This window comes from Oncorhynchus tshawytscha, linkage group LG12, assembly GCF_018296145.1.
Source record: "Oncorhynchus tshawytscha isolate Ot180627B linkage group LG12, Otsh_v2.0, whole genome shotgun sequence".
In the NCBI taxonomy this organism is placed as follows: domain Eukaryota; kingdom Metazoa; phylum Chordata; class Actinopteri; order Salmoniformes; family Salmonidae; genus Oncorhynchus; species Oncorhynchus tshawytscha.
The window spans coordinates 39,930,043-39,954,070 of record NC_056440.1 but is presented as its reverse complement, the minus strand read 5'-3'; the positions used below and the strand labels follow the sequence as shown (position 1 = coordinate 39,954,070).

Genomic DNA, 24,028 nt, shown 5'->3' with positions numbered 1-24,028 from the left:
TCAGTTTGGCCGGGCGGTCAGCTCAAGGAAGAGTCTTGGTGGTTCCAATCTTCTTTCATTTAAGAATAATGGAGGCCACTGTGTTCTTGGAAACCTTCAATGCTGCAGAAATGTTTTGGTGCTCTTCCCCAGATCTGTGCCTATACACAATCCTGTCTCGTAGCTCTACGGACAATTCATTTGACCTCGTGGCTTTGATCTTTGCACTGTCAACGGTGTGACCTTTTATAGACAGGTGTGTGCCTTTCCAAATCATGTCAAAATCAATAGAATTTACAAAGGGTGGCCTCAAAGTTATGGAAACATCTAAAGGATGATAAATGTAAACAGGGATATACCTGAGCTCAATTGAGTCTCATAGCAAAAAGGGTCTGAATACTTATGAAAATAAATGTTTATTTTTTATAAATTAGCAAACATTTCTAAAAAGAAACAGTTTTTGCTTTGTCATCATGGGGTCTTGTGAGTAGATTGATGATGTTTTTAAAAAATACATTTTAGAACAAGGCAATAACATAAAATGTGTAAAAAGTCAAGGGGTCTGAATAGCTTCCGAATGCACTGTATCACCAGCAGTACATTCACCATTTATTCATATAATTTCTAATCTATAATATTTGGTTACGATACTTTCTTTTAATGCATTCAATACTATTATTCCAGTCTTCCTGTTTTCATTGTCAGAGTGGACACATTGTGCACTCTGCAAACAATCTATGCTACACTTGTGAGAAACAAGTTTAGGATGATTTAATTCCATTTATGAGTTACGTCAATATAGTCATTGTCTTTTGTTTGGAGCTCTCCTGACAATGTTGAGTAAGGATGAGCACACACAGAAGTGGGCCTATAGGCTACCTGGCCTGCTCGCAAGTATAATAATTTATGATGTGCCCATTTGGGGATCTGATAGTATTTCTGATTGGCTTAACGCCCCACCACTTAATGACCTGTGGAGCTTCTCAAAGTAATGTTTTCACCTCAAACAGCAGAAAAACGAAGTCTCTTTTTACATGCATTGAGAATTACAATAGTTCCTCAATGCATTTGAAAAATATTTCCAGCGCTCTCCCTTTCGATAATCACTCAGCGTGAAAGGGAAAAATGTCATGCTCTGACCCCGCATTAACGTCACAGAATAGGCTTCTTAACAGTGTTTGACTTGGACTGAAATAGGTTCCGGTACTCATTTTGGGTGTCGGTACTGTTGATATTTAGGTGCAGGAGCTCAACAATACCTTTGAGCTAATATTCTATAAGAGGAACAGGAGCTCAAGCAGTAGAACATTTGAGGTGCAGGTACTCAGCTCAGGTGAGCTCCTGCCCAAGTCAAGCACTGCTTCTTACACCTTGCACAAATAGCTTACAGCTGTGTCTGTCCCGAGCTCACAGGCACAGGAAACTCTGAGGGCCCAAAATATTTGATACAATGTTGTAAGTTCCCTAGCACAAGCTTCAGGCTAGACCCAAGTTAATACAATGTTTCAAGTTTGTTGCAGACAGGCCATGTGTAGCCAATGTGATTTATTGGATATTTCTTTTTAAAATGAGGATATTTTCTACCTGCAGGCTGCAATGTTTTTATTGGTTGGCTTTATGTAGGCTATTTTTACATAGTTGGCAATAGAAGTTACTTTTTAGGTTCATATGATTTTCATTTAGACTTGGATAGAATTTGATTAACCACATGACAATGAGATATGAAGATCGGTAGAAGTGGTCAGATAAATTGGCACTCCAGATGAGAAAAGGTTGCCGACGACTCATGTGGCCTATTATCGGAAACTTCAGGGGAGTAATGGCAGAATCTACGAAAGCCAGCTGGAACGGGAGGAGAATAAATAGTTGGGTCAGGTTAAGTTTTTCCTTCTTCTGGTTATCTAGATCTGGCACCTCTTCCAGCAAAAACAAAGTAAGCTTAAAGCATCAGACAAGCTCAATGCATATAGTTGATTTTATTAAAACACATTGGGTGTCTTTAAATGGAAAAGTTTAAACATTTTACAAGTTTAAACATTTTGAGCAATCGATTGGTAGAAAGAACAGACGACTTTTGATTTTTTGGGGTCGGGGACAGCCCTAATCACAGATTCATTTTTTACAAAGCTCTACTAAACAAGCTTCTGACTTCCCTAACTTTGCTGTTGAAGTATAAAAACACGAGTTACCAAACCCGTTCACAGGGTTAGTTAACTCTTAAAGGTTCCTCGGGTCTCCACCAAATGAGGTAATTCCGCTTTTAGTTTTAATGCACCTCACTACTGGAACAATTTACAAAACTGCTCGAGCAATATAAATAATATAAAAAAATGTTAATTGAGGACTTAGTAGCTGAGAAATGTAACCATTTTTCTTAAATTGTGTTGTGCTGTTTTATTTGACATTGTATTGGATTGTTGCATTACTGTGATCAGGGCACCCTTGAGAATGAGACCTTTCTCTCAATGGGTTTTTCCGGCATAAATAAAGAATATTACAAATAAAAACCTGCTGCTCTGACGTCATCACGCTGGCGTTCTCCGGAGTGAACAGGTCCAAGATGGCATAAAGGAAGCCCAGGTCCAACTTCAGATCCATCTCCTGGATTAGCACCTTGAAATACCTAGTCAACATGCCAAGAAAGGGATGTTGGTATGTGAGTGAGTGAGTGAGTGAGTGAGTGAGTGAGTGAGTGAGTGAGTGAGTGAGTGAGTGAGTGAGTGAGTGAGTGAGTGAGTGAGTGAGTGAGTGAGTGAGAGAGAGAGAGAGAGAGATGGAAAGAACATGAACTATAGCGATGGACTCACTTGATGCGTGAGATATCAGAGTGCCCTGCTGCCCTGGTAACAATGCTGATGTCGGTCAGAGGTTTGGGCTCTGCAGGAGAGAGAGGAGCAGAAAAAAAAAACATCACGATGTGTTTATCCAGAGTACTCCAGTCTAACAATGCCTATGGAGGCGTCCCCAATCGCTCCTTTTGTCTATTTAGCTTGTTACAGTGGGGTCCAAAATTAGACACCCTTGATACAGATGAGCAAAAATGACTAAAATAACTGAAATAATGAGCATGTATTGTATGCTCCAACATTTGAAAAATTATATTATTTTATACTAATACAATTGCTCAGAGAAGAGGTTTTGTTTAACAAGTAATACAAAACAAGAAAAACAAAAAAGACGGGTCAAAATGATTGACAGCCTGTTCTCAAAACCTCACCTTGCGAGGGTAATAGAACTCGAGCCTTTTTCTAAAATGTTTTATGAGATTGGAGAACACATTGGGAGGGATCTTTTCTTTATCAAGGGTGTCAATTTTAAAGTGTAAATCCACAACACAGAGAGACTTGGACAGAGCTTGGGACTGACCTGAGTCCATGGTGACAGACTTTGGTAGTTTTATAGGGTAGAAGACATATGGGAAGATTGCTCCAGGTAGCTGATTCTGGATCTGTGGAAAAACAAAAGCACAAAAAAAAAAAATTCCCTCCAACCATGTCAGCATGAAATCATTTTAATTGAACGGTTGGTAACATGAACAAACAGTCAATGTAAAAACTCTATCGTATGGTTGGTGGTCGGGTAGGGACCCACTGTAGAGTTGGATAGAATGCACACTTTCCAACTCTCTGGGGACCCACCTGTATGCGGTTGATCTGGACACGGTAGGCACTCTGGCGGGCCGATACGCTGTACTCCACCTTCACACCTGGCAGGAAGCTCCTCCTGATTGGAGCGTCATATGGCTGCATCATCCTCATGTCTTGCCCATTATGGGTCAAAGACACCTGATAACACAGTTAGACTTAGGACACACACACAACAGTTCTACTGGAGCTGTGCAAAACTAGGAACAACGTCTACCTCTAGAATTTCTAAAGCTTTCAAGGGTTGGTATGGTATACATGGTACCAGACAGAGGCATAGCCAGTTTCTGCCTGACCTGGAAGTTGTTCTCCAGGTCTAAGATGGCGTTGTCCACTGGTCCACTCTCTGTGTACTCTTTGAAGTGGGTCTCCAGCAGCTCGGCATCTTTTCCACTCAGGGGTTTCCAGCGAGACTTCTTCTTTGGCTTGGACTCCCACACCACGTCTGAACTACACACACACACACACACACACACGAGGAAAGCACACTGAACATGCTGCACTGAATTTGAAAAAGCATGTTCCCACTCAAAGTAGTCAACTGTAGCACAACCATACCATTGAGTGTATATACGGTGTTTGTATGTATGTGTGTGTGTGGTTACACATGTTTTGTGTGTGCACGCACACACACACACACACACACACACACACACACACACACACACACACACACACACCTGGTAATACCGATGAAGGACACCTCCTGGCGGCTGCTGTTGTTGACCAGGGAGACGCCCACGTCTTGCAGGGAGAGGATTATCTCCTGTTCGGCCAGCTCGGCCTTCTCACTCTCACACAGCAGCTTGTATATGCGTCTGTCCTCGGTGAACAGCGCCACCCGCTGGAGGCCCTCGTAGAACGAGATGAGGTACAGCATACCCTCCTCGTTCACGTCCAACCGCAGGTCCTACACACGGATCAAGTGCCCATCAGATGGGAAGTAATGCGCGTTTCACTTTTAAGTTGCTCTTTTGCTTTGTAGCCACAGCACCAAAATGATATACCATATCAGCTTTTAATTGAGATTTCAGGAAACTAATGAGTCCAGGCAACAACAGTTGCTATCATTTGACAGTTGATTTGATTTCAACAATATATACACATCTCTGGTTATACTATGGTTTGCATTTTGTCTCACCACTGTGGCCGACATGCCAAAGCACCCAATCTTCTAATATTTTAACTGGGTATCACCATATGTTGCTTCCCTTGTAAAACTGCTCAGGTCATCAAGCCAGTATAAAAAGGAGGAAGAAAATTCAGTAACACTTAACTTTGTCAGACTTCGCTAATCCCTACACTAATCCTATTGAGGATTGGAGCCTTAATTTAAAAAAAGTCTGATTAAAGCTTTGTGTATAATGATGAGCTAAGCCATATTAAGCAGCTGTTAAAAAAAACACTAAGCAGAAGATCCTAATCTGTGGTTAAGTCTGACACCTGTGTGTCATATCGGTCTAAAGTACTTGATACAAGTGTGTCAAACTAATAAGAAACACTGGTATAAAAATCAGACTTAAACGTAGTATCAATCTAAATGTTGGAGAATGTAACATTCCACCACCGTTAAGAGCAAAAGGGGAGTAAATAGAACGCTGTGGTACGGTACCTCTTCACTCCTCAGCTCGCCGCTGTAGCTGCCACACTGCCAGGCCAGAGAGCGCGATCCAGTGGGCTCAGCCCAGGTGTAGTACATTGCCTTCCCGGGGCTTAGCTTGTCCTTCTCCTTCTGACTACTACTCTCACACACACACACACACACACACACAGCGTTAGAAAGCACACACACAAGACCACGAGAACCCCACCAAGAGGAAGATAGATGATGGTCAGAAAAAAAAGCCGCGGTCATGAGAACGTAGCCACGTTACACAGCCCAGGCACTATGGAAAGAAACCCAAGAGCCTATTTGCAAATCAACACAATGGAGAGAAGAAATCCCATTAGTGGAGATGTCGAGGCTACTATCCAATTTGATCATGTTGTCGTTCTTCCTCCAACAAACGGAAACAACACCCCCCTTCCGATCAAAGAGAAAGAATGATTCAAATCATCATTAATTGCAGAAGACACAAGGAAAGAGGAGGATGAAGAATGATTGGCAGGACTGTTGGAGGAGGGGGCGATGATAATGGGGGCATGAGGGGAAATGGAAGGCATATAGAAGCAGAGGTCAGATCCCATTGGCAGAGACCCATCCAAACAGCAGCAGCCAAAACTAAGTCCCACTATAAAAGCAAAGACCTGGAATTAAGGGGGAGGTCAAAGAGCAAACGGTCATGACACTGAAGACGGAGCTCCTCCTTGATCACTCCACTTCCTGTACTTTGGTCACTATCAAATCAGACGACTTGGTCTGTTGAACCATACATTAATATCACTGTAACGCAATATTTTTCAGCTTTTATAAAATGCACATTATCCATTTCCTTGTGGAGTGGCATGTAAGGAGTAGATCCGGCTCAAACACCAAAATGGATAAAAAAAAGCTCTTCCCCTACACCTTCGGTTACCTGGGGGTCCAGCTCTGTCCACACCCTGACCACAGCTCAACTATGAAACGGGAACACAGAGACCACATCCCCCACTGAATGTGTGCATGTTCAAATAGAGATCTACGGACCATGCCTTTTGCATTAGTCATTGTATGCTAGGGAAGGCATTTGAAGTTCCCCAATATGTCCACCCTTTCTGTGTCAGGGTCAGAGTGGGTGAGAGCAAGAACCCTCGTGGAGCTGGGTCCTGCTACCTGGGCTGGGTCTCCTCTACTGAGAAGGAGAGGCCGAGCAGCTCGTCTGCCACCCATTCTGATGAATCTCTCCGAAATCTGCCCGGCCAAGAGGTGTGGGGAGGGGGGGGGAAAAAATCAGACTTAAACAAAAACAAAACCATCAACACAAAGTCAGACAAAGAAAGTCAGTAACAAAAAAACATGGATTGAAAAACAAATGGAACAAAATCAGTGTCTGTCACAACAAGTCATAAACCAAAGGAAATGGATCCATGCAAACAGACAAACCTACATCAACACAAAAGCCAAGAACACAAATACCTTGTATCAAAACAAATACATGCAGCACATCCTGGGAAGTTTGCCAAATATATATAACATGCAGGTCTCATTCAGAAAACATTTGGAATAGTACAGTGAGTAACACTAATTTTGTATTGTTTACTTCTATCCCCATAAATAATTGCAACCATCTCATGGACATTTCTAAAAGGACATCCCACATTTAAGATGCGAGAAATACAGGTTTTATTTTAGGGCATTGCGCCTGTTTTGAGAATAGTAAAACCTATATAATGAAACACATTTCTGCTTACTGCCCCATTACCGTTCTCCCTCCCCATCCCTCCCCTCCTTTACCTCTGGTAGAACTCCACCGTCTGCTCCTGGGTGTGGTTGATGATGAGGAAGGGGGCGGCCCCGTCGTGGTAGTCAGAGAAACGGATGATAATCGAGTGGTCCGATAGGTTCACATCCATAATGACCCCGCCCAGCTGGAATAGTAAAGCCAAATTAAAAACAGAAGTATTAGTACTTTATTGAACCCAACGTGGGAAGTGGATTTAAATCGTCACAAAGCATCAACTTATACAGTAGTTACAAACACGCCAGTGTGTGTGTGTGTGTAAACTACTCACAGTGTTGTCCAGATGCAGCAGCAGGCAGTTTTCCGGTTTGGTGAAGTCCATGGTTTGAGGAGTTGACCGACTGCCTTCTACTTTGACTTTGAGCTTCTTGGAGTCCCTCTCAGGCCAAAACGGGATGGCTGCCTGAGAAGCACAGATAAAAAGTGAGAGAAAAGCGAGAGAGAGGAGAGGGAGGGAGGGAGAGACGGACAAAGAGGTGTCCATTTCACTACATGGATGTGCTACTGTATGTAGGGTAGGGGTCCATTATTCCCATTTCAAAATTCAGGAAATTAACCGATACTGGCGTTTGTAAGTAGCTCTAGTTGTGGTACCTGTTGTGGTCTGGCCTCGGTCCAGTCGTCCTGGCCCTCCTCTCCCACCCAGATCACATGTTTGGTCCTGTTCACTAACAGGTAGTATGGCACAAAGCTTACGATACGGGTCAGGCTGAAACTGCTGGCGTCGATCTTCACTCCGATCTTCAATCAAACCATAGAAAGCCACAATCAACATGAATCAATCCACCCATCTATCTATCAACGGTTCAGCAAATTACACTCATTGACCAATCTGAAAGGTGAAGCATCAACTGACACTGTTCTTCTGCTGGAGTGTCGTTTCAAATCAAATCTTAGTATACTTGATCCACCACTCACTCACCACGTAATCTTTAAGCCTCCCTTTGCACTTCACTTCACCATAACTACCAACGGTATCCAGGGAGAAATCATCCGACAGGTCGCTGTCCGAGATCATCAGCCGCACCTGACCCGGAGAGAGAATAGGGTCAGATGACAGGGAGACAAACAGCAGGGGTTAGGAGTTTTCACTTAAAAGCCCACTCCTTGTTTAAACCCCCCAAAACAAAATAGCAGCCCAGCTACTTGGCTTGAGCTTGGACCAAAGCTGATCCCCACCCAACTACCTTGTTGTTCTGCAGAAAGTTGTGTGGCTTGAAGGAGAAGAGCAGAGGCATATCGTAGTCCATGGCGTGTTTGCGGTGGATGTCGTCGGCCTTGTATTGCAGCAGGCGGCCCGTCTTGTTCACCATCCAGTAGGGAGAATGGATGGCCACCTCAGTCTGGCCCGCGTCGTACTTCACATGCACCGCAATATCGAGCTCCGCCCTCTTCCCTTCTCCCCCCTCTCCTAACCTGACCACCTCCTCTTCATCGCGCAGAGAGCTGAACACAATGAAGGTGATCTCATCCAGGTCGCCACAGAGACCGTAGTGGGCCTGCCAATCCTGACCCAGGTAGTCGAGGAGGCGGAGTTCCAGGCTGGACTGGTCCATGATGGCGGTGTGCAGCTGGGCCGAGTGGCCGTCCATCAGGGTGATGGGGGCGGGCTCTTCACTGTCCTGTCAGCCAATCAACACACAATACCAATCAATAATAGGCATGTCATATGAAGGGGAAGCTCTGAGGAAATATGATAGATGAGCTGTAGGTCAATTTCTCTGCTGGTGCGTAGGGATGGGGTAATGTGTGTGTACCTGTAGGCGATAGGTGATGGGGTAAGGCAGAAGGTTCCGGAGCAGGACGGAGGGCCACAGGTGCAGGATGTAGGGCTCGTCAAAGTGCTCCCCGGCCATTCCTGTGTGTTGTGATGTCACCGTGTCTTTCAGAGGGACGATGTTGACCATGAGGACACCAGCGCTGTCACCATGGCGATGACAGGTCTGCTGCACACGTGCACCGGGCTGCAGGCTCACCAACTCATAGCTGAAACCCTCGGAGCAGTCGTACTGATCGTCTCCCTCGGTTACCGGCTGCAGTCTTAGCTCTGACCTACGGGGGAGGGGGGTTCAGCACAGTCAGTGTGTGTGTGTGTGTGTGTGTGTGTGTGTGTGTGTGTGTGTGTGTGTGTGTGTGTGCGCATGTCACCTGTAGGAGTCCAGAGGCACACAGAACTCCTCTGTAGGCAGTGATATCCCCAGACTGGTAGAGCCCTCCATCACTCTGAATGGGATGGAGAAGTGGTTTATGATCTGTAGGGGAGACATGAGAAAGAGACATTCTTCAGGCAGAAAATACATTCTCTGGTCAGATAGTTGAACACATTCTGGGCTCAAGTTAAGTACAGACTAGAGAAAGTAAAGGGAGAGAGAGAGAACAGAGAGGGCTAGGGAAGCAAGCAGGGTGGATTGAGATGAATGGTGGGAGAAAATGAACATTTGGGTGAAATCTGCATTAGCCAGTCTGAGAACAGTGAGCATTCATTGGTGTGAGTTGGAGTTTGAGGTGGAGGGGGGGGGGGACTAACTTGCCTGGAAGGGAGAGCGGATCTTGATGTACTTGCTTCCCTCCACAGAGTAGATCTGACAGACCAGGAAACGGGTGACCCCAGAGTCTTTGTGCACGACACTGTACATGCCACGCCCCACTTTGATCAACGGGATCATGCCTGTTGAAGTGTGGCCCACCGGAGCTGAGGACATGAACATAAAAAAACAGCGTGATCAATGACTAGTGACCCGAGCCATGAGTACTGACTTTTGTTAACCAGGGATACAAACTGTTGAGTAGCCCAAAAAGGTGACACTTTTTTTTCTGCACTGAAACATGCCAAAAAATCCCTGCTAGGTGGAAATGCAGGTTAACTAATTGAACAACAAAGAATATGATCTACATGATCCGTCTCTGTGTGTAAAATAAAAAGTGGTTCAAAATGTCAATTGTCAAACAATGCATTCAACTGAAATGTGTCTTCCACATTTGACCCAACTCATCTGAATCAGAGAGGTGCGGGGGGCTGCCTTAAAATCGACATCCACGTCTTCGGCGCCCGGGGAACAGTGGGTTAACTGCTTTGCTCAGGGGCAGAACGACAGATTGTTACCTTGTCAGCTTGTGGATTTGATCCAGCAGCATTTTGATTACTGGCCCAACGCTCTAACCACAAGGCTCCCTACCACCCCTAAAGAAAGCAATCCAATGTTATTTGTTGCCTAGACTTTACTGCAAATGACACTCAAGTCTTGAGAAAAAAACTAATATTGCAGTTAGCCATGACAGCCTTTACAATAGAACGCTTGTGACCACACACACACCTAAATACTGCACTTAGGGGGAAAAAACATCTTAAAGTAGAAATAGAATGAAACAAACGGGCATTCTATTTTTGCTCTATTATAGTGGCCACCATAGTAGACATCGTTCAAGTGCACAAGCCTACATGCGTGTAAAAATAACATTCACTAAGTAAAAAAATGTAATAATCCCCCCTCACTCACAAAGTGGTACTGTCCAGTTCAACACAACAAAAGCATTATCTTTGGGCTACACTGTACATTATACACTTCCTGGCTGTGGACATCTGTTCTACAATGTGCCAGCAGAGCATGATAAACTTTGTTGGCATAATTGATCTCTTTCAGGCAGAGTACACCTGGCATAACCCTTTATATCCACTGTATTGAAAAGGTGAGAAAAAGGTTAAGTGTGTTGTGTTCCTTTCACCATACTGTCGTCCAGCATAAGCCAGGCCCAGCTCCAGCTATACTTGATCCCTGAATCCACTTGTTTAACAAGCAACGCCTCATTTTTCACCTACAGTGCCTTGCGAAAGTATTCGGCCCCCTTGAACTTTGCAACCTTTTGCCACATTTCAGGCTTCAAACATAAAGATATAAAACTGTATTTTTTTGTGAAGAATCAACAACAAGTGGGACACAATCATGAAGTGGAATGACATTTATTGGATATTTCAAACTTTTTTAACAAATCAAAAACTGAAAAATTGGGCGTGCAAAATTATTCAGCCCCCTTAAGTTAATACTTTGTAGCGCCACCCTTTGCTGCGATTACAGTGTAAGTCGCTTGGGGTATGTCTCTATCAGTTTTGCACATCGAGAGACTGACATTTTTTCCCATTCCTCCTTGCAAAACAGCTCGAGCTCAGTGAGGTTGGATGGAGAGCATTTGTGAACAGCAGTTTTCAGTTCTTTCCACAGATTCTCGATTGGATTCAGGTCTGGACTTTGACTTGGCCATTCTAACACCTGGATATGTTTATTTTTGAACCATTCCATTGTAGATTTTGCTTTATGTTTTGGATCACTGTCTTGTTGGAAGACAAATCTCCGTCCCAGTCTCAGGTCTTTTGCAGACTCCATCAGGTTTTCTTCCAGAATGGTCCTGTATTTGGCTCCATCCATCTTCCCATCAATTTTAACCATCTTCCCTGTCCCTGCTGAAGAAAAGCAGGCCCAAACCATGATGCTGCCACCACCATGTTTGACAGTGGGGATGGCGTGTTCAGGGTGATGAGCTGTGTTGCTTTTACGCCAAACATAACGTTTTGCATTGTTGCCAAAAAGTTCAATTTTGGTTTCATCTGACCAGAGCACCTTCTTCCACATGTTTGGTGTGTCTCCCAGGTGGCTTGTGGCAAACTTTAAACAACACTTTTTATGGATATCTTTAAGAAATGGCTTTCTTCTTGCTACTCTTCCATAAAGGGCAGATTTGTGCAATATACGACTGATTGTTGTCCTATGGACAGAGTCTCCCACCTCAGCTGTAGATCTCTGCAGTTCATCCAGAGTGATCATGGGCCTCTTGGCTGCATCTCTGATCAGTCTTCTCCTTGTATGAGCTGAAAGTTTAGAGGGACGGCCAGGTCTTGGTAGATTTGCAGTGGTCTGATACTCCTTCCATTTCAATATTATCGCTTGCACAGTGCTCCTTGGGATGTTTAAAGCTTGGGAAATCTTTTTCTATCCAAATCCGGCTTTAAACTTCTTCACAGCAGTATCTCGGACCTGCCTGGTGTGTTCCTTGTTCTTCATGATGCTCTCTGTGCTTTTAACGGACCTCTGAGACTATCACAGTGCAGGTGCATTTATACGGAGACTTGATTACACACAGGTGGATTGTATTTATCATCATTAGTCATTTAGGTCAACATTGGATCATTCAGAGATCCTCACTGAACTTCTGGAGAGAGTTTGCTGCACTGAAAGTAAAGGGGCTGAATAATTTTGCACGCCCATTTTTTCAGTTTTTGATTTGTTAAAAAAGTTTGAAATATCCAATAAATGTCGTTCCACTTCATGATTGTGTCCCACTTGTTGTTGATTCTTCACAAAAAAATACAGTTTTATATCTTTATGTTTGAAGCCTGAAATGTGGCAAAAGGTCGCAAAGTTCAAGGGGGCCGAATACTTTCGCAAGGCACTGTAATTCTCTCATTCTGAAAATGAACCACATACTGTAGAGGGAAAACATTACTGTTAGTTCAGTTTGTTAGCTAGTTAATGTTTCACACAGACTACCAGGGTCCAGTAAGAAATGAACGCATTATAACTTGAGGCACGGCAAGGAGTCGTATAACGTTAACAGTTAATACAATAGTGAATTGGTTAGGTTACTAACGTTGGCTCATCTGATGTTGTGTGGTCTGACTTTATTAGCCAGCTAATTTTCACACCATGAACTCAATTATCTGATCAGTTAAGTTGGCTAATGTTGCTCAACATTTCTCTGGCTTTCCAGAGTGCGTGCTGATGCGATAACTTCTCTCTTCAGTCGCGTGCTGCATTCTGTTGTTATGTGAATGATTGGCTGAGCCTTGGATAGAGCCAGTATTGCTCCAAACGCGCATACCTTGTTCGCTTAAAGCCAGTAGTCATCCAAATCCCCCCCCGCCCAAACCTTTCTCATCGGATCTACACGAATCACAAAGGTCACCTATTTTGGATTCAAAACGTCGAATTTCGCCAACAAGGTGACTAGTTTGCATCCCAAGGTTAAACACCCCCCCCAAACTAATACCTGGGCATTAGGTCAGAACCCTAACAGGGTTTTGGACCTAGGGTTTGATATCTGACGTTGTATGTATGAAGCGTCTCCGAGCAGGAGTGCTGATCGAGGATCAGGTTCCTCCTGTCCATTAGGATGTTAAAAGCAAAAACTAGACCGGCAGTACAATGAATACAGACGCTGGTCTGCACTTCTGTAGTGGGTGTAACTGTGTTGCTTACTGGGCTGTATGTAGTAGTCCTTGGCCACCAACGAAGTCATGGCAGAGAACTGGTCTGAGTGGGTGGTGGTGTGACGGTAGTCCATGTTGAGGCTCTCTCCGTCCTGCAGCTCTACCCGGCGCGCCGTGGCCTCGCGACCCAGGGGGCTGAACAGCTCACTGTGCACCACCGACACAGTCAGACCTAGACGGTTCTTCACGACGAACGGAGCCTCGTCCTTCTGGAAACTATCCGATGCCTGCTTGGCCGCCTCTGCAAAGGCCTGCCACACACACACAAACAAGTCCCCCCACCCAAAAAAAAAGGCATTTTATAGAGCGCAATTCAACACAAGGCAAGCTATTCCATCACGACTCAAAAACAACCCACTTATATAAAAAGTAGCCACCTTTTCAGCGAGACAATAGACGAACATATTCAGTGGATTCGGAAAGTATTCAGACCTTTTTCTCCACATTTTGTTACGTTACAGCTTCATTCAAAAATGTATTAAATACATTTTTTACCTCATCAATCTACGCACAATACCCCATAATGGCAAAGCGAACAGGTTTTTAGAAATGTTTGCAAATGTAAAAAACAGAAATAGCTTATTTACATACAGTACCAGTCAAAAGTTTGGACAGACCTACTCATTCAAGGGTTTTTCTTTATTCTCACTATTTTCTACATTGTAGAATAATAGTGAAGACATCAAAACTATGAAATAATGTAGTAACCAAAAAAAAAAAAAAGTGTTAAACAAATTAATATATATTTTATATTTGAGATTCAAAGTTGCCACCCTATGCCTTGACAGCTCTGCACACATGGCATTCTCTCAACCAGCTTCATGAGGTAGTCACCTGGAAAGCATTTCAAATAACAGGTGTGCCTTGTTAAAATGTTAATGTGTAATTTCTTTCTTAATGCATTTGAACAAATCACTTTTGACAAGGTAGGGGTGGTATACAGAAGATATCCCTATTTGGTAAAAGACCAAGTCCATATAATGGCAAGAACTGCTCAAATAAGCAAAGAGAAATGACAGTCCATCATTACTTTAAGACATGTTTCACAGAGTTCAAGTAACAGACACATCTCAACATCAACTGTTCAGAGAATACTATGTGAATCAGGCCTTCATGGTCGAATTGCTGAAAAGAACCTACTTCTAAAGGACACCAATAAGAAGAGACTTGCTTGGCCAAAGAAACACGAGCAATGGAAATCAGACTGTAGTAATCTGTCCTATGGTCTGATGAGTCCAAATTTGCGATTTTTGGTTCCAACCGCCGTGTCTTTATGAGACGCAGAGTTGGTGAACGGATGATCTCTGCATGTGTGATTTCCACCGTGAAGCACTGAGGTGGTGGTGTGATGGTGCTTTGCTGGTTACACTGTTAGTGATTTATTTAGTATTCAAGGCACACTTGAACCAGCATGGCTACCACAGCATTCTTCAGCGATACGCCATCTCATCTGATAAGCACACAGCTAAGACAACGTAGTAGTTTCTTCAGGACAAGTCTCCGAATGTCCTTGAGTGGCCCAGCCAGAGCCTGGACTTGAACCTAATCGAACATCTCTGGAGACCTGAAAATTGCTGTGCAGCGACACACCCCATCCAACCTGACAGAGCATGAGATGATCTGCAGAGAAGAATGGGAGAAATCCCCAAATACAGGCATGCCAAGCTTTTGCATCATACCCAAGACTCGAGGCTGTAATCGCTGCCAAAGGTGCTTCAACAAAGTACTGAGTAAAGGGTCTGAAAGATTTCAGTTTTTTTCTATAAATTTGCAAAAATGTAGAAAAACCTGTTTCTGCTTTGTTATTATGGGGCATTGTGTGTAGATTTAGAATAAGCCTGTAACGTAACAAACTGTGGAAAAAGTCAAAGAATCTGAATACTTTCCAAATGCACTGTACAAGAGTGCTGGTGTGTGACGTCATTGACTTACCGTGCCCAGGTTACTGAGCATGCCCAGTCCACACTTGGAGAGGGTGATGTTAAGTTGGTCCTTGCTGCTGATGCTGATGACGGTCTTGTAGTCAGGGATGCTGTAGTCCACTTCTTCTGATATACCTGTGTACTTCACTGGCTTCTTCTTCATCTACAGTTCAGGGGGATGCATAGCCGTTATGGGTGTGTGGTGGATAGTGCATTTCCACTATCCGTATGAAGGATGTGTGTGGAACATGGGACAGTGTGAGTGAGTTACTGTATGTATGTATGTATGCATGCATGCATGCATGCATGCAAGGGTCACCTTTAATCCCAGGGTCCAGGGTCTGAATCCATCTCGGTTCTCGTCTTCTAGGGGCTCTAGCAGTGGCTCCCACACCCCCATCACCTCGTTGAAGTAGTGAACCTAAACACACCACACTAAGTTACTGTACACTAAATGCAGTCTGACTAAACACATGTTTAGTTGAACGGAGGTTGTGTAAAGGTCATGTAGATGTGTAAAGGGTTGTGTAGAGGGATGTGTAGTGGTTGTGTGAAGGTCATGTAGATGTTGTGTAGAGGTGTGTGTAAAGGGATGTGTAAAGGTCATGTAGATGTTGTGTAAAGGGTTGTGTAGAGCTGTGCAGTGTCTGACCTCCAGGTTGAGCTGGCTGTGCAGGTTGATGAGGGTGCTCCAGTTCTTGACGTCACCGTGGAAGGAGGACTTGGCCAGGAGCATGGGGACGGTGCGGTGGCCCACCCCTGCCTCCAGTGTCAGGCAGATGGAGTTGATGGCCAACTGCAGGGACTCGCCCTGGGGAATCAGCGGGACCAGGGACTGGGCATCCTCGTCTTTACCCTCCTCATCCAGGAACCACAGCTTGAGGTCCCTCCAGGACCGGCGCTCCCACAGGTCTGGGGGCACGGGGCTCTCCAGCTCAGACTGGGGTGTCTCGGCACCGGCCGGGCTCAGCACCGACTGAATGGTAATCACTGTGTTTATAATGATGGGCGACACCTGGGTGGGACACAGAGGAGAATGTAACGTGAGGCACATCACTCTGGTTTGGCTAGCTGGGCCAGAAATAACAACACAGGAAAAAGGTGACAATAAGGTCTAATGAGCAAAATGATATGCTCCTAACAGGTACTAAGACGCTGGTTCCTGTCTTCAAGGGATGGTTTTGTTTTTGGCCGTGGCCTACCTTGAGTGTGAGTGCGTTGATGCAGACCTCCATGGCCTGCGGGGAGGTGGAGGACTGTGTGCTCTTGAAGAACACTTGGCAGGGCTGCAGCACAGTGGTCTCCTTGTTCCTCTTCTCCTTCAGGAAGGGGCAGGCCACCACCTTCAGGTCCTTGACCACCGCAGTCATCAGCTGACCGTCCAGGTCGCTCTTCATCACCAGCTCGCACTCCGTGGTCATGACCAGGGCCGGGGCGTCGGCACGTGTCAGGTCGGCCACAAACACAATCTCAGGGTTCTTCACCAGAACATTAATCTCTGACTTTGCCACCACCCCCACTGGAGCTGTGTTACGGAACCAGAGAGGAAAGCAGGGGCGTGTATATTGGGCATCCAATCCAAAACTTCACATTGTGCAAGCATGATATTTGTGGTGAATAATGTAAAGTTTGAAATTTGAATGTGTCATACCAGATTCCTTGGAGGCTGCTGCTGCAGTGGGTTTAGTGCTACTGCTGTTCTTGGGGGTGGCGGAGGAGAAGCCCTGCTGGCTGGCTTTGAGGAAGATGTCGGCCACAGTGAGCAGGAACTCCATGCTGGCACAGAGGTACACGTCCTGCACCACCGTGTCCAAAGAGGTGCCGTCGCGGCCCTGCTTGTAGTTCACCTCCACCATCACATTCCTCTCAGCGCCCGGACGCATCGCCATCATCCTGACAGACAGAAGCCAGAGGGACATGATGAACCCTACAGCAAGGGACCTATCAACAAACCCTACAGCAAGGGACCTATCAACAAACCCTATAGCAGGGCACTCCTGGTCAGGGATCCAAGGCACAAGAAAGGAGAGCGGGGGCTGTGCCGTTTTTAAATGACACTTCACGCCAATTGTAAATATTATGAAGCAGAGAACGTTCTCCTGCTCTTCAGTACCAACCCAAAGGAATGCCTTTGACCTCCAGGAAACTTTTGCCGCCAAAGCTATAAATGACAAAAAAAGTAAATACCGGAACAATATTTCTAAGGTAGGAATATTAAGAATAGTCCGTGGGGATATAAATAATAATCATGTCATATCGCTTTTCATTTTGTGATGTTATTAAAAACTGTATGAACCAAATACTGTAACTTAGGAAGGAAACCCCGTTCGGCTGTTAAGTTTCCATACAATATGAAGAATGCTGAAAGTCTTTTTGTTAAGATATGAATGTGATTTTAGTTTTCATGTCCCTTGCACATTAACTAAACCACGCCCCGAATGAGGTCAGAGGAGCTTGTCAGTGTGATGGAACTGCCCTTTTCGACCAGAGTGCTTAAAAGGACTCCCTAAGAATTTAAATGCAGACCAAAAGATCCGAGACCATGGTCCACACGTTGAAATGGTTTCAAACTCAACACAAGGTGAATAAAAACTCACTAGACCAAAACATTGACAGTCTGCAGCTGTGTATGTAAAAGGGATCTAGAACTTTGACTAAAGACGCAAGGAAGAAAATCCCATCTCAGACAGAGTCTCTGTTATGTTTCACTATATTGGATCACTCCAAAATATCGGTATCACTCCGCGGCGGAGGGATTAAACCGAGGTGAGGATTTACAGATTCACTCCCGTGTACACCTGTGTCACGGCTGGGGTCCGCCTCTATATATAGACCCATGGCCGAGGCACACGTTCTCTTTCATTTTCTCAGCGGACATCCGTATGGTTCGAGTTACAAACGTTCTGAAGTTCACTTGGTAAGTCACTGGTAAGTGTAATATCTTGCGTGGAAGTATACTCACTGGCTGTTTGCAGCTGGCCACATGGTCAGCCCCTCTTGAGTGCTCCACTGCCTGTTTTTCTCCCACAGGGGTCTTCCCCTGTGTTTGCAGAGGTACTGGGTAATTTATCCCTCACCGGGTTCCTATACCTCCAAGCGGGTCACAACATACAGTGCCTTGCGAAAGTATTCGGCCCCCTTGAACTTTGCGACCTTTTGCCACATTTCAGGCTTCAAACAAAGATATAAAACTGTATTTTTTTGTGAAGAATCAACAACAAGTGGGACACAATCATGAAGTGGAACGACATTTATTGGATATTTCAAACTTTTTTAACAAATCAAAAACTGAAAAAATGGGCGTGCAAAATTATTCAGCCCCTTTACTTTCAGTGCAGCAAACTCTCTCCAGAAGTTCAGTGAGGATCTCTGAATGATCCAATGTTGACCTAAATGACTAATGATGATAAATACAATCCACCTGTGTGTAATCAAGTCTCCGTATAAATGCACCTGCACTGTGATAGTCTCAGAGGTCCGTTAAAAGCGCAGAGAGCATCATGAAGAACAAGGAACACACCAGGCAGGTCTGAGATACTGCTGTGAAGAAGTTTAAAGCCGGATTTGGATAGAAAAAGATTTCCCAAGCTTTAAACATCCCAAGGAGCACTGTGCAAGCGATAATATTGAAATGGAAGGAGTATCAGACCACTGCAAATCTACCAAGACCTGGCCGTCCCTCTAAACTTTCAGCTCATACAAGGAGAAGACTGATCAGAGATGCAGCCAAGAGGCCCATGATCACTCTGGATGAACTGCAGAGATCTACAGCTGAGGTGGGAGACTCTGTCCATAGGACAACAATCAGTCGTATATTGCACAAATCTGCCCTTTATGGAAGAGTGGCAAGAAGAAAGCCATTTCTTAAAGATATCCATAAAAAGTGTTGTTTAAAGTTTGCCACAAGCCACCTGGGAGACACACCAAACATGTGGAAGAAGGTGCTCTGGTCAGATGAAACCAAAATTGAACTTTTTGGCAACAATGCAAAACGTTATGTTTGGCGTAAAAGCAACACAGCTCATCACCCTGAACACGCCATCCCCACTGTCAAACATGGTGGTGGCAGCATCATGGTTTGGGCCTGCTTTTCTTCAGCAGGGACAGGGAAGATGGTTAAAATTGATGGGAAGATGGATGGAGCCAAATACAGGACCATTCTGGAAGAAAACCTGATGGAGTCTGCAAAAGACCTGAGACTGGGACGGAGATTTGTCTTCCAACAAGACAGTGATCCAAAACATAAAGCAAAATCTACAATGGAATTGTTCAAAAATAAACATATCCAGGTGTTAGAATGGCCAAGTCAAAGTCCAGACCTGAATCCAATCGAGAATCTGTGGAAAGAACTGAAAACTGCTATTCACAAATGCTCTCCATCCAACCTCACTGAGCTCGAGCTGTTTTGCAAGGAGGAATGGGAAAAAATGTCAGTCTCTCGATGTGCAAAACTGATAGAGACATACCCCAAGCGACTTACAGCTGTAATCGCAGCAAAAGGTGGCGCTACAAAGTATTAACTTAAGGGGGCTGAATAATTTTGCACGCCCAATTTTTCAGTTTTTGATTTGTTAAAAAAGTTTGAAATATCCAATAAATGTCGTTCCACTTCATGATTGTGTCCCACTTGTTGTTGATTCTTCACAAAAAAAATACAGTTTTATATCTTTATGTTTGAAGCCTGAAATGTGGCAAAAGGTCGCAAAGTTCAAGGGGGCCGAATACTTTCGCAAGGCACTGTAGCTCTCTCAGGGCGGTGAACCCCTTCTCCGTAGCCTTGTTGGCTTGGCTGAGCTTATGGCTTTCCCTTTGTGACAGGTGTGATGGTGGCATCCCCCTGGGCATCTGCATACCTCGTGTATGCACTACCTGGGTTTTAACCACGCGGAGAGGGCGGTGGAGCACCCTACTGGATGCCTGTTTTGTGTGGTGTTCTCAGAACGCCTGCGCCTGACGTGATTGGCGGGCATGCACGAGTGGGTTCGCCAGGCCCGGGCTCAGGCTGGGGACGAGCTCCCTCCCTCAGGAGTGGTGCAGCAGCGAGCTGTTAGTCCCTCTATTGGGCCCAGTACCCCTCCCTGGAAACGTGGCCGGAGCCACCGCAGGCAGAACCCATCTGCTGCCAGTCCTGGACTGGGGCATGAGTAAGACTGCTGGAATCACCTTGAACAGAGGGCGCATGCCCTGCGTCAGGAGGTTGATAGCTTCGATGGTGACAACAGCTGTTCCCTGTTGGACAGTGATAAGCTGTTTCAGGGGGACAATGCCGGCACTGTTCACCACCGTGAACAGGACTACCAGGTCATCAGAAGCCGCCAGTGGCTCGAGAGGCTATGAGGAGCCTACTCACTTGGATAGCCACTGCACTGGAACAGACAACACCATAGTGGCGGCTTACATCAACCATCAGGGTGGACTGAGGTCCCACTGCCTCAATCTTATAGCACGGGAGCTCCTTCTCTAGGCTGAGGGACATCTAGTGTCTACGTGCAACGCACGTACCTTGACATCCTGAACGTAGCAGCGGATATGCTCTCGATAGAGGGCTCGCCACTTTGGGACTGGATTCCCAAGTGGTGCAGCACCTGTGGGACAAGTTCAGGAGGGCACAGATGGACCTGTTTGCCTCCCTGAGCAATGCACATTGCCCCATGTGGTACTCCATGTCAGAGCCACCAAGGCATCTGGGCCTGGATACTCTGGCTCACGATTGGCCAGGGCTGGAGCTTTACGCATTTCCCCCCCTTTTCCTTTGATCCAGTGTGCTGGACAGGACCAGGATGGAGGAGCATTGTCTGCTGCTGGTGGCCTTATACTGGCCAAGATGACCCTGGTTCAGCCTTCTCCTGTTCCTGTTGTCTGGGACACCTTGGAAACTGCCTCTGAGACCCGACCTACTGTTTCAGGCCGGGGGAAACACTGTGGCATCCAAGACCGCACTGCCTTAGACTGTGGGCTTGGCCGCAATGGTACCAATGGTCCATGTTAGGACTACAGGAGGGAGTAAGGAACACCATGCAGAGAGCAAGGTGACCGGCTACAACTGCGGCATATCAGTTGCGCTGGTGGTTGTTCTGCTCTTGGTGCAATGGTATTGAGGTTGTGCCCGAGTCATGCATGGTGCAGTATGTCCTCCAATACCTGCAGTCTTGCATGGTTGAGGGCTTGGCAGCCTCAACACTGAGGGTATTTTTGGCTGCTATATCTGCCTGCCATGTGGGGTGGATGGACAGGCCAGAGGGGCGTCTCCAAGTTTATGAAGGGGGTTTGTCGCCTGCGTCCAGCTAGGAACCGCTCAATGGCGAGCTGGGATCTGGATGTGGTATTGGCAGCTTTGCCAAAGCCACCTTTCAAACCGCTGGAGTCTGCCTCCCTGAAACACCTCTCTATGAAGGTGCTTTTCTTGGTAACGATTACTTCCATGAAGAGGGTGGGTGGGCCCCATGCTTTTTCAGTAAGTTCTGAGTGCTACCGGATGGACCCCGGTGGGAGGAGTATATCTCTCCACCCCAACCCTTCATTCCTCCCGAAGGTTCTGTCAGACAGGCATGTGAACATCCCTTTTATCCTGTCTGCTTACGACCCCGCGGCAGTGGCGGGGCAGTCTGGGCCTCCCTCCGGGCACTGGCTGCCTATGTGGAGCGGACACGGTCAGTCAGAACAACAGACCAGCTTTTTGTCTGCTATGGTGAAAGAGTCCTGGTTGCTGGGCTATCAAGCAGAGGCTCTCTCACTGGATCGTGGACACAACTATGACAGCAAACTGCCTGGCTGGCAGGCCAGTGCTGCGATCTGTGGTAGCACATTTAACACAAGGTGTGTCTGTGTCCTGGGCTCTACTGAGAGGAGTGCCCTTCACTGATATCTGTGCTACGGCCAGCTGGGCTTCCTCTTGTACCTTTTTCTAGGTACTATCGGGTAACTTGGCACCTCCCTCTACGGTTGGTTCAGCAGTCCTGGGCATCGCCTCCCCTTCCGGGGACTGTGCCGGTACCCCCCCTCTACATTGACGGCCCCTGCGTCTCGATCCCGCGCTGGGACTTCGCCACTGGCTGGACAGGTCCCTCTAGCACCGACTAAATCTGGTACGGGCACACCAATATATTGGAGTGATCCAATATAGTGAAACATAATGAAGGTTACATATGTAACCACGGTTATGTGAGCTTTATGGATCAATCCAATCCTCTACGGTGCTAGAAGCGCCTCAGAAATGATGTAGAGAACGTGTCGCGGCCATGGGGTCTATATATAGGGGCGGACCCCAGCCGTGACACAGGTATACACGGGGGTAAATCTGTAAATCCACACATTTGATGTATCCCTCTGTCGCAGAGTGATACCAATATATTGGAGTGATCCATATAGCTCACATAACTGTGGTTATACACAACCTTCGTTCTATTTGAACACTCCACTACGAGACCAAAACAGGACAGTGTGACCTCTGGTGGACAGCCAGAGCCTTACACCCATCGAGCTATTCCCCTGACAGATAGACATCTACACGTAAATACATTGCATTTCTTACCAAAACGGGCGGTGGCTCGTGTGCAAGGTATATGGTTACTGTGAGAAAAGCTGCCAAATGTACGATAAATTGTCCCTGCCCCCTATCGCTCTATTTTCCACACCCCCTTTTCCATCTTTGTGTAATAAGCCATCTTATCTGGTCAGTCCACTAGGGACTTTTGTCTCATGTAAGTATGTATGTGTATTCTGTGTTATTATTTAGGTCGACTAATAATACATTAAATCAAATTTGTGTAGAACTGAATAAATCAGAAAAGGCTGGTGTTCTTGTGGATTCAAGAAGTCTGCGACATTCAGAATGAGACTGATACGAGGTAATGATTATTAAGTGACTTATCGCTATATAATATATATTTCGGGAGATGGTAACTATAAACAAATTCTCCCTTGGTGCCCCAAACTCCTAATTAATTAATTGTTTCATGATTAATTTAATAGAGTAACAATTAAACATAGTTGATAAGATAAATAACAGTCCAATAACAGTCATCACATTAAATCAAAGTCACGACAGCACTAATAACAAACCCTACCATAAGTGCACTAAATACCTTGTAATCCATTAGTCAAATTATGTTACATTGAGGAGTGAGACTAACTTTCTCTTCGACAGATACAAAGATACCATTCTCTCAACACAATTGACAGACTTTATCCTTACTCGTGGGTTTTGATGGACTGGGAGTGAGAGATTACCTTAGTTGCTTTGACTATGATGGGGCTGCTAACCAAAGCCATTCATCTTAGCTGTGTGACAGTCCTATGTGAGTAGACAGATGGTGAAGCTGTGATGAACATGATGCCACGCTGAAGAACACACACTGAGCCTCGTACATCAACGCCAGCACCGAGTCACACAATCATATGTCCACAGTACACACACACACATCACTCTGTGGCATCTCTCCCAGGTTTTATGAATGTATAAGTAGGCTCAGTACCAAATCAAATGTATTGGTCACATACACGTGTTTAGCAGATGTTATTGCGGGTGTAGTGAAACCAAGGTAACCGTGGGTGTATCCTCTACCTGGCAGTGATCTTCTTGACCCTGCATCTTTTGTCGTCTAGCAGGCAGTCTGTGAGTTTGACGGAGGCCTTCATAGATCCGTCTGAGAACATGTGGACAGATGTAGAGATAGTCCCCAGGGTGAACTCAGCCAGCTTCAGCTGCTCATCCCTCGAGTCCAACACCTGCACCTTGGAGACACACATCAAAAAGTCTCTGTCTGTGGGCGTAAGAATATCCAAGTGGATGGAGTTTTACATGGTCAATGCCAGTGTTTGTGAAGACGTGTAGTGGTGCAGTAG

General features: G+C 45.5%; 1 protein-coding gene across 8 annotated transcripts in view; it reads right to left on the bottom strand.

Annotated features, from left to right (window-relative positions):
* The window catches only part of vps13a (vacuolar protein sorting 13 homolog A), a 60,246-nt gene that overhangs the window by 19,178 nt on the left and 17,040 nt on the right, over positions 1–24,028 (bottom strand). For 5 of the 8 annotated variants that reach the window (XR_002955469.2, XM_024439348.2, XM_024439350.2 and 2 more), the window contains exons 37-59: positions 23,748–23,917; positions 16,836–17,077; positions 16,387–16,709; positions 15,837–16,199; positions 15,504–15,605; positions 15,195–15,347; positions 13,252–13,513; positions 9,535–9,695; positions 9,152–9,255; positions 8,761–9,055; positions 8,191–8,625; positions 7,926–8,030; positions 7,598–7,744; positions 7,275–7,406; positions 6,997–7,130; positions 6,376–6,453; positions 5,236–5,362; positions 4,304–4,533; positions 3,920–4,073; positions 3,618–3,764; positions 3,346–3,427; positions 2,787–2,856; positions 2,488–2,602 (exon numbers count right to left, since the gene is read on the bottom strand). Coding sequence is in view for 7 of the 8 variants with exons in the window: in XM_024439348.2 (XP_024295116.1) it covers positions 2,488–2,602; positions 2,787–2,856; positions 3,346–3,427; positions 3,618–3,764; positions 3,920–4,073; positions 4,304–4,533; positions 5,236–5,362; positions 6,376–6,453; positions 6,997–7,130; positions 7,275–7,406; positions 7,598–7,744; positions 7,926–8,030; positions 8,191–8,625; positions 8,761–9,055; positions 9,152–9,255; positions 9,535–9,695; positions 13,252–13,513; positions 15,195–15,347; positions 15,504–15,605; positions 15,837–16,199; positions 16,387–16,709; positions 16,836–17,077; positions 23,748–23,917 (4,131 nt within the window). In the remaining variant the exon portion in view is untranslated. The remainder of the gene's footprint in view (positions 1–2,487; positions 2,603–2,786; positions 2,857–3,345; positions 3,428–3,617; positions 3,765–3,919; positions 4,074–4,303; positions 4,534–5,235; positions 5,363–6,375; positions 6,454–6,996; positions 7,131–7,274; positions 7,407–7,597; positions 7,745–7,925; positions 8,031–8,190; positions 8,626–8,760; positions 9,056–9,151; positions 9,256–9,534; positions 9,696–13,251; positions 13,514–15,194; positions 15,348–15,503; positions 15,606–15,836; positions 16,200–16,386; positions 16,710–16,835; positions 17,078–23,747; positions 23,918–24,028) is intronic. The other 3 variants (XM_024439347.2, XM_042330639.1, XM_024439346.2) reach the window with 2 other exon arrangements.